The sequence below is a fragment of the Zerene cesonia genome, chromosome 8 (genome assembly GCF_012273895.1).
Source record: "Zerene cesonia ecotype Mississippi chromosome 8, Zerene_cesonia_1.1, whole genome shotgun sequence".
Classification (NCBI taxonomy): domain Eukaryota; kingdom Metazoa; phylum Arthropoda; class Insecta; order Lepidoptera; family Pieridae; genus Zerene; species Zerene cesonia.
In genome coordinates this window covers 2,549,882-2,559,941 of record NC_052109.1, presented here as the reverse complement: position 1 = coordinate 2,559,941, position 10,060 = coordinate 2,549,882, and the positions used below count along the sequence as shown (strand labels likewise).

At 34.5% G+C, this 10,060-nt stretch overlaps 1 protein-coding gene across 1 annotated transcript; it reads right to left on the bottom strand.

Moving 5' to 3' along the window:
- Positions 1–957: 957 nt before the first annotated feature.
- LOC119828703 (homeobox protein prospero-like) lies at positions 958–3,655 on the bottom strand. The gene is made up of 3 exons (XM_038350943.1): positions 3,633–3,655; positions 1,825–1,990; positions 958–1,526 (listed from the first exon to the last, which is right to left on the bottom strand). The coding sequence occupies exons 1-3, from the start codon at positions 3,653–3,655 to the stop codon at positions 1,347–1,349; spliced, it is 369 nt and encodes a 122-aa protein (XP_038206871.1). The 3' UTR covers positions 958–1,346.
- Between the last annotated feature and the right edge of the window lie 6,405 nt (positions 3,656–10,060).

The following is a 10,060-nucleotide window of genomic DNA, read 5'->3' as shown; positions in this document are numbered from 1 at the left end:
TTTTTTTTTGTAAAAAATCAACATTTTTGAAGGCACTTCTGATCGGACGAGCTGGCCCCGGTGCGTTTTTGTGACTTGGTATTCGATTGTTTTAATTGTATTTGGTGTTGAATTTCATAGGAACTCGGTTTGGTTTTGCCTTCATCTATTGTGCCTGTGTGGATGTGGGTTTCGATATCTATTGGATGAGAGAGACGCCGTGAGATTCGCCGGCGGAGGATGCAAGTCTCTTCTTAATTAAAAGATTTCCAGATTTAAAAGTCTAAATATACATTAAAAATACACCACGGATTACGAGTTATTTGGCGTCCGTTCTGTGAAGAACGAGTAAACGAAAACATTCGGAGTATTATAGCTGCTTAAACGGATAACTGTCTTACGATACTAAACTTGCATGCTCCGCGCTCGCTTATTGCGTAACTGTACGTGGGACCACGCATTCGGAATATAATATTTTATCTAACAAATAAACTTAATCCTATGTCCAGAACGAGAACTACCTCGGTGTTCCGGACCAACTGAACCATTTTGCCGAACGATGCCGAAATGTGTACAATGTAACCAAGGATGATTAAGATAATCTCAACTTAAGATGTTTACAGTTTTCGAATTTGGAGTCTGTATATTTATACTATTGAAAAGTCTGCATGAACTTATAACCGGCTATCAGTATAAAAATAATGTTTAAATTCTTTGTCTGTGGATCGAAAAATAACCCTGCTCTATTGTACTAATGTCTATGGTTAACGTTAATTATCCCTAAAATAATTATGACGAGGTAAAGGTTGACAATTTTCGGACACGCGAAGCGTGCCAATGAAAATAAGCCTACAGGAATCAAACAAATAATAAGGAACGAGGAATAGGGGAGGAGAAAATGAAAATAAATAAAAACAACAAAAATTTCAAACTTAAGCAGTTAATATATTAATCGTTTTCTTCCTTAAAGAATAAATCAATAAATGATTTAAGATATACATAACTATAAAAACCATTTACGATAATACTTAATAATAATATAATAATAATTATATATAGCGAAATATATTATGTGCACAAATAAAATTCTAGGTGACTTAAATTTCTTCTTACTCGTATAACCTAATGAATTTCCTAGTAGAGCGCAGGCCGTGGCGAGGCGAGCCGCGCGCCGCGCCACGCCTCTCGACGTTCAACGTACGAATTCAATTTCTTTTAATAATTTAATTAATCTTTTTATTAATAATTTTGAATCTGAAGGCCTAAATGCGAGTGTCGTAAAATTTTGGTGTGCGAAACGATCGTCCAATATGTTTTGTTTTTCGAATTTTGTTTAGCCGAAACGTGTGTGCGTTGAGTCGTCGCGCTCACTCCAACTGCTCGAGGAAGTTAGGCGACTTGAAGTACTCCGGGACGGGGTCGTCGAGCCGCGAGATGACCTTGTAGATAGACTTCTTCCAGCTCTGCTCGGCGTCCTTGCCGCCCTGGATGGCGCGGAAGAACTCGCGCAGTGTCTGCTCCACCACGTATCTAAAGTTTGGTGGCACCTGGAATGCAATGCATTGCGTTAATTTTTCTCCGAAACCACTTATAAAGGCCTTAAAATTTAAATAGTAGAACGGATAGCATTATATGTAGTAAGTAGTAGCACAGAATAACGTAAATTTAGATTAAAATCTCAATTATAAGAAAAGGATAAGATATAAGAAAATTGCCATCATCATGGATTTGTTTATATAATTTAGATAATAATATTGCAAATATTAATATGCAATAACGAAAGATTGCCAATTTGGTATATTAATTAGGAAATAGCTTATATATAGACTAATTCAAGATACATACCTCAATGTGGTTATTTCGGTTGTAGTGCAAGTTCAAGACTCTGTACAGCTCGGAGTCACCAGCTACATGGAGGTCGTCCGCTGTCTTCAGGCCTTCACTGATAGCCTGTCTAGCGTACTTCTCCATTTGAATGTAGTAGAACTCTCTGTAACAAGCGAAACAATGACTTAGTATGATGGAAGTTGGGATATAAATTGTAACTAATTTTAAAGATATTCAGCATTTTCTTAATTTTTTTAAATGACCTAGACGCTTGTAATGTTATATAATATCAATTCACGATTCACCCAGAGACTGTCTTAGAATTATCTACAATGTCCTCAATATTATTCACAATGTATTTATGCTAATTAAGTAGTGGAACCATACTTTAACAATTAACATTATTGCATGATATTAGAAATGATCAGCATTAGCGATGTGCGGGTAAATTCACCTGTAGTGTGACACTTCACGGCACAATGAGAATATAAAAAAGCCCTCGAAAGCCGTCGGAGGGCTGAGAGGATTTGATTAGTCATTTTCGCTCAGTCCGCTTGTCGCGTCGCATCGCTATATCTTCGCTCCGCTTCGCTTACAAGAGCGAATTCGAGTGTCTCGCGAGGCTAATTACTTACGAGTTTGCATTCAAACGGGCTAATTCAGTTTTTCTCGTCTCGTCACGGGTTGCTCACAGATAGTACATACCTATAAACCCTCTATGACATTTCATTTGCCGGTACTTTAAATTTGAATTGTAATACCAATGTCAATATTAATTGGCAACATCGAAGCGTAAATGCCAATGTCTTTTTGTTGCGGTTTTTTCCTTTATTGCGGGACCTATTTATTTTGGATACGTGGCGTGACACTTTAAACATAATAATACGGAATGGAAAATGGAATATGTCGCGATAACCGAGTGAAAATCCAAATCACTCAATAGTCAACTATCAATCGAAGCGGATCATACCTAAGCCACTTGCGAGAGCGAGAACACTCGAGCCTCTCGCTTGCACGCTGGGGTTTCTATTATTTTTTAATTGGCACTCCGCGAGATATTGCCAGCCTTACTAATTGAGTAAGTAAATGAAGTGTCTTAATAATTAGATGTCTTTTTTACCGGGAGGTGACATGATGTTTAGGTATTCAAGCATTTTGAATGGATATTATGTTTTTAATTAGAGGGATAAATTAATGTGGCAGTGCGTCATCCTTCATTTGCCTCTCACAAACAATATGCTATATATGAAATACTAAAGTGTTTAACACGTGTTTTTGTATGAAATGTCATCAATTTTGTGTAATTTGACCGATAAATGTTTTAACAGATGTGATCATTACTGTATTTGAAGTGGTCTATTGGAGATCAAGTATTAACAGGGTTACTTTTAAGTGGTTAGCCTGATTATCTCTTATCGCTTAGATAATTACTTCTTTGAAATTTAAATGTGTTCTTTCAACAGATTTAATATTACGATGATGTTAAAGTAAGTTGTGGTGAACTAAAACAGAATTAAAGACTGTCGTTATTTCAGTAAAAGTTAAAATTGAGCGCGAAATGTTCTTTTAAGAAAACCGTTACGAAAGTATCAGCTGTTTCATTGTCCAAATATTTCTTTGATGAAATTTGTACATTTAATGTGTACAAATATGTATTTTGAATCAATGGGTTAAGAGTTATAATTGCTTATAGAGCTCAGGGTGGAAACAACAATAGTTCATCTTAAAACAGGTTTAGTTAGTTGACTTTGAACTTTGTTACCAAGTGCTAAGATAGAAAGTGGAGGATAAAGAAATTCCTTTTTCTCAAGACATCTTTCGTTTACCTGAAGGCGGTCTTGAATGTCATTGTTTGATGAGGCAGTTGGTGTTTTTTGCGAAGTTTCTTAGGCGAAGTTTTTTCATAGTAAGTTAAGGACCGGACGGAATTACGTCTCACGGAACATTTCTTTGAAAAATCTCATTGTTTATTACGGTGAAGTTTAATTTAAAATTTCATAAAACGCACCAATTAAGCTGTTTGAGGGTTGCATTCGAAATTTCGGATTTATGAAGAGTAATAACAAATATAATTTTGATTAGGTAAATTAAAGTATGAACTTATATGAATAAATAATACCAGTTCATTAAAATAAGACTGTTACTAGAACAATTGCATTTGACTACAACAGATAACGGAATACATTTCTCATAAAATTATTATTACCCAATAATAAATAATATAAACTAAATGTCAGATTTCGCAAGTCGTAAACCACAATGGGTGTGTAAAAGCACGCCAAGTTAAGGGAATGAACATCTTAGCTCCCCTTCAAGAAATCCTTCGATTCCCGTGTGAACTCTGGGGCTCGTACGACCATAGAGTTGATACTTTAGACATGTCAATGGCCCTGTATATCCCACGACTCTTCTTCAAAACCAACGGATACACGAAATATTACGGTTTATAAGAAGCTTTTTATCTATGTATTAAGGAACTACCTATTTAGTTAAAATCACAATTATTGAGAAGAATCTTGTGCTATTTGACTATTCATTACTGTCAATATTAACATTAAGTAAGACATTGTAAAAAAAAGACATTCGACATATGTTCGTAAGACATCCAAGATACGCATTATGTTGTTGTAATATTTAATGTGGAGTCGTCTAAATATTAGTAGCTCTACATCGTGTGTCGCTAAGAAATCTCAGAGGGGTCAGATCATTGTTTAATATTTTCTTCCCTTCATTGTTGACTCGTTTGGCGAGAATTACTCTTTGTTGCTGAGTTTATGCCTTGGCTTTAAAACCGTCGTATTTTAGTTTAAAAATTTTCGAACATAGTTATTTTTTGTTAATTTCGTCATAAAGTACAGGACAACTGTTAAATTTTTATATATAGTGGAATTACATAAAATTTATCCATTTAATCAATTTTTTGTATTACTGTTTATACATTTTTTCTTTATTCAAATTACATTTTTAATAATTCTACCATACATTTCCACTCGCATAATAATCCGCAATAGTTCGATCTGCATTGTTATATAGATAATCTGTATTTCGATCATGACAGGTCAACAGATGCGCAAACGCAGCCCCCATCACACAATGCGAGTTATCCTAGTCACTTTGAGTTATTGATTACAGATTATATACCGAATAACGAATTTTAGGCTTATCTGTGGTGTGAAAATAATGTAGATTAAGTCAATATTAAAACGTTATTTGCTTTTTCTTAGTAGTCATTTATGAAGCGTAAATCATTTCATTAATATTAAATGCATTTACTATATATGCATTTACTAGACTTTTTGTTCTAAACTTTTACAAGCAGATTTTTATCAACAATCACAAGGTGACGCAAGATGTTGATAAACAAGTTAATTAAGCAATTACTTGGATATGGGTTAAAGTGTCATATCGGCATACCGATGTCTACCTTAACATATAGCTTACGGTTTTTGCAACATGCGGGCACACCAGAATGCGATAACAACCACCTTATTTTTACTTTTTTCAAACATCTTCATCTATGACAGCACATGTCTTTTAAAATCTAACATACCACAGATTAAACATATATTTTTTAATCTATATTTCACAGTGATGTTTAATAATGTAGTATTATTAATTACCGTCGGATTTAAGGCTCAAGTTCTTAATTATTCTTCATGAATAAATAAAACGCCTTTTTATGCTCTTTCATTTTCACGGCCTAATTATAATAGAGAACTGTAGTCATCAAACAATTATACCTAAACATCGGACGAGCGCACCGCACACAAAAAACTCATTTATAATGCTGAAATATACACCACCTGAATCAGTTCATAGAAATATTTTGATATAAAACCAACAAATCAGTATTGAAAAGGAGCTAACGCACACAATCGAGCGTTATATAAAACAAAAAAGAGTGCTTATAAACGCGTAACTTTGGCCTGTAAAAAATAGTTTTCAGACATTTCCCACTGACTTCAAATATACTCATTTCGATCGTTGCCAAATACAATGGTTATTAAAACCTGATGCAGGCACGAGTCGCTGAAATGATAGGGGAGGTATTACAGGTTGTGTGTGTGTGTGGGTGGGTGTGTGTGTGAGTGGACGGCGTCCAGCTTTCGTATCGCACGCCAGAATGAGCCGCCAATGTTACTAGACTATAAAAAAGATAGAGACGCAAAAAAAAACTACGTTGTTGCACATTTATTTACCGTTTTTCTATTGATCATCGAATAAAGATAAAAACGTGGAAAGGACAGAGCCGAGTAAGTGTTTTTGTTTCGTAATTGTGAACGGGTTCCACTTGATATTGAAGCGAATATGACTCTGAAGAAAATAAACGGTAACCTCATTACAAACTGATATAGCGAATACTTCATTAATTAAGTTACCGATGATATAGTGAAAACTAAATGAATGAATATAAAACAATTCACAAAAACTATTGATCCGCACAAAGAAAGTGAACAGTATTCAAAAAGTTGAGCCTAATAAAAATAGTGTTTAAAAAACGACTGCTCTACATTCTTGTTCTCTGTGCAAAAGTCGCACGGCGGTGTGCACACATGCACACGGCGCACACAGGCGCGGGTAAAAGCGAGTAAACTAATACCGGGCCGGATTAATGCTTCAGTTAGTGAAAAAACTTTTTTTCAGCCTCCGCCGTCCGTCACAGGGCCGAACTCGGAGTTATTTGATAAAGTTAATTATCTATGGTTGTTTTTGCAAATAAATGATGAGGTACAATTATAATTAAATGTTATTATGGTATAAATGTATAAGTTAACGTATATAGTTATCAATTTAACATACAATTAAGCATGTGAACTCGAGGCACTTTGACAATCAGTACTTAGCAGTTAGCATGTATTTGTAACAACGATGTTGCGTTGCAATGCGGGCTGTAGACGGTTATCTACCCATACACTTCGCAACTTTCTCGCGAATAATTCTCTTATCTTTTAACGGGAAATCCGAAACTTAATGATGTTTAGGTAGGTCGAAGATTAACAATGAATGAGGATGTTGTAGAAATGTAATAGAAAGTAAGCAATAAATGCTTAATTATCCTTAACTTAGCGGGTTTTAAATACCAATAAAGTAAATTAATTATTGTGCAAATCGTGCATAAATTTAACATTCAGGTGTAAAATATTAAAAAAAAAACGTGATGACAGGAAAATGACGAATGAAAAAGTAGAAGCGGGATTAATCGGCACCGAAATCCGCGCCTGCCTAATGACTCCCTCCTCACTGACCTGCCTCTGTCTTGTACCCCACGCTTGAAAAGTTCAGCTCATTTGAGTGCTTGCGGAGATTTTATTACCCCAACTATACTCGCTTCGGTATTAAAATTTCGAAAAAAAAGGGTTGAACAGACGCGAGGCCGTTTAAGTGCATAAAGCTGACCGTTCGCGGTTGCTTGATTTCTGGATTAGTTCACTAATTACTGTTTTGAGACAGTTTCAAAAACCAACCGTCAGTTCTTTATTTTCAGCCTCCTCGAGTGTCCGCGGTAAAAAGTATACAGCGATACTGTCCTTTGAGCTTCCCGGTATGAAATTACGGCTTGAATTACAACTAATGCTAAAAATTTGTGTGTCGAGTGTCCATTTGATATGAATTTCATTATTGTGAATGTTTTTATTTTTTAATATCATAAAATTTTTTATTATGTTCCTGTGGGGCAGCTGAACGCGGAAGTGGGTTTTTGTTGTACAAAGCTTTTGTGAAAACAATATTCATTCCATTCAATTTGACAACCAATTGAACTAGTGAAGTAGGAGGATGTTTATAAAATGTGTTTCATATTTTACAAATAATAATCTGTGAAAATATACAAACATTAAACGCATAAAACACTATTAATTTATTATCAAGCATCAAATCACTGGAATGCTGGCAATCGAATCGTTCGAAATTCGAATTTGAAATCATGAAAAAAACTATTCATTACCATATTTGAATAACGAACATGTCATCACATCTCGTATATTTATTATCGGAACAAATATGTAATCGGAGCCGCGAATATGTTTTAATATGGCGGCCGTTGATCACGTGTCTAACAATAATTACTTTAGTGTTGCCAGCCGTCATTACGTCAAACCGCCTGCTTGCTCACATTTTCACTATACTCAAGTTATTTCCCTCGGGTCTTTTGTCATTGCTATTTATTACTAAGATTTCCTACGTCACGTATATTTTTTTACTTATCCAGGCAGAGCGCAAGTTTGATAGCTTTATGGTTTAAAATCAATATTCTTCATTTGAAATGGCAAGAGATTGACGTTTTACTGTACTTTTATCGAATGGTAGTTCTGTACGTCTAACTCAATATTACGTACGTAATAATAATATATATTATGGAAATAAATAATTATATCATTATTTTGCTCGATTCTCTTTAAAAAATTTGTTCATTTAAACTTATAAGTTGATTTAATTCAAGAGCAACAAAACAAAGTCCATTTAACATTGTTATCAACAATAACTTTTTGTCCTTGTTACATCCTTGTTCTGTCTTTGCAGTGACCACTATCAACGGAAGCAGCAGCGTTTGCGCATTTTATCTCGCTTTAACTGAAGTGGCGGCCAATCTGAAAGATCTGTAGCCGCGAACCGTTCTTATGTATCTCATTTGTTTAGCTAAGTATCGGAAGGTCTAGTTATGCTGGACGTTGTTAAAGAATGTTTATAGTATTTTATATGGAATTAGTTCATAAGTCGTTGTTTCATTGTGGGTTCATGAACTCATGGGATGGTGATTTTAATGAGAATAAAAAAAACGATAGTGATTTTACTTTTATATTCTAAAATATATAAGTATATAATCTATTAACTAACGAACTACGAACTTTCAATTTTTCATATACAATTAATTTATAATTGGCTTTTATTTTCAAATATTTGCAAAATTTTAAAGTATAGGAAAATATTCGATCTAGAGGCTGTAATTTTATTTTATTTCAATAAGGGTGTTAGAAGTGTTGGTATAAATATTAAATAGTTTAATAGAACGTTTTTAGTAATGTGTGGTACTGTCCCCGAAAATTGGTATAAATAGAAAAAAACATTCACTGGCTACGAAGTTAAATGTTATAACTTCGACCCAGGGGAAATTATCAGAAATTTGATATTAGAAGCATGTGTCTCAAGCCAAAAGGCGGTATTAACAACATAACGAATAATGTCTTGAAAATTTTCTTATTGTAATAATAATCGATTCCCGCTAAAACATTATTTTGACAGAGGACAGTTTAAAAAATTTAAAACGTCGGATTTTTCTATGAATTATTCAATACGACTAGCAGTATACAAGCCTGTTGTCTTGATTAAAAAAAAAAACATCGCGTGTTACCGACATTCCCGCCCAAACTCGTGTGTGGTGTCATTAGAACCGTATTAAGGTTTTTAAGGCAAATGCTAATGAAAGAATGCCGCGCCCGCTCCTTCGAGACCACGACAAGGCGCGCCTCGCTGTATTGCGTGCGACTGAAGATATGTCATATTTATAAATACGGTACGCATTGTGTTTATTGTATTTCATACGATTATTTCTACTTGAGAGTTAGTTATTTCCTGATAAAAAAAAAGGTACTAGGTGTATAATTCTAATAGTACGACCGTATGAAATAGGAGAAGCTCAAAATCTGCTTTTACTCGACTCTTAAGAGTACGACCTAAAAATTAATTAATTACACGTATGCAACCAAAGCATTGTTAAAGGTGTGGTAAAAATTTTAATGGGTCGAAGACAAGATAAGGCCAGTATGAAGGAACAGGCACTTTTCTAATTATGGTTTCATTAGTTGATGGAGGCTTACTCATGCTTACGTTAAGGAATTATGACTTGCATGCACGATGTTTAATCTTCTTGTGCCATCATTGTCGTATTGTCTCTGCAGTTAGGACTTATAGAGCGCTCATTTTATATTTCTGTTTTTTATTACTTTTTTCTTGCAGATATTTTTTAATTGATGCGTCGAGTGCGAAGGTTTTACTGATATTATCAGAAATATTCGAATCGATTTTTACATTACTAGCACAATTTGAGTACAAAGTAATGAATCAACAGTGTTTATTATGTAATGTTATATGTTCTAACGCCAATTGATAACAGACGAGAACTGAGTCACTCATTTATTTTCACCGTTATATTAAATTCCCAATTATATTACAACAGAAATAATGTCTCGTATATTATAAAGTGATACGAGCGAAGTAGGGCACAGGAAGATTGGAGAGCCAACCCCACATGGCCCGC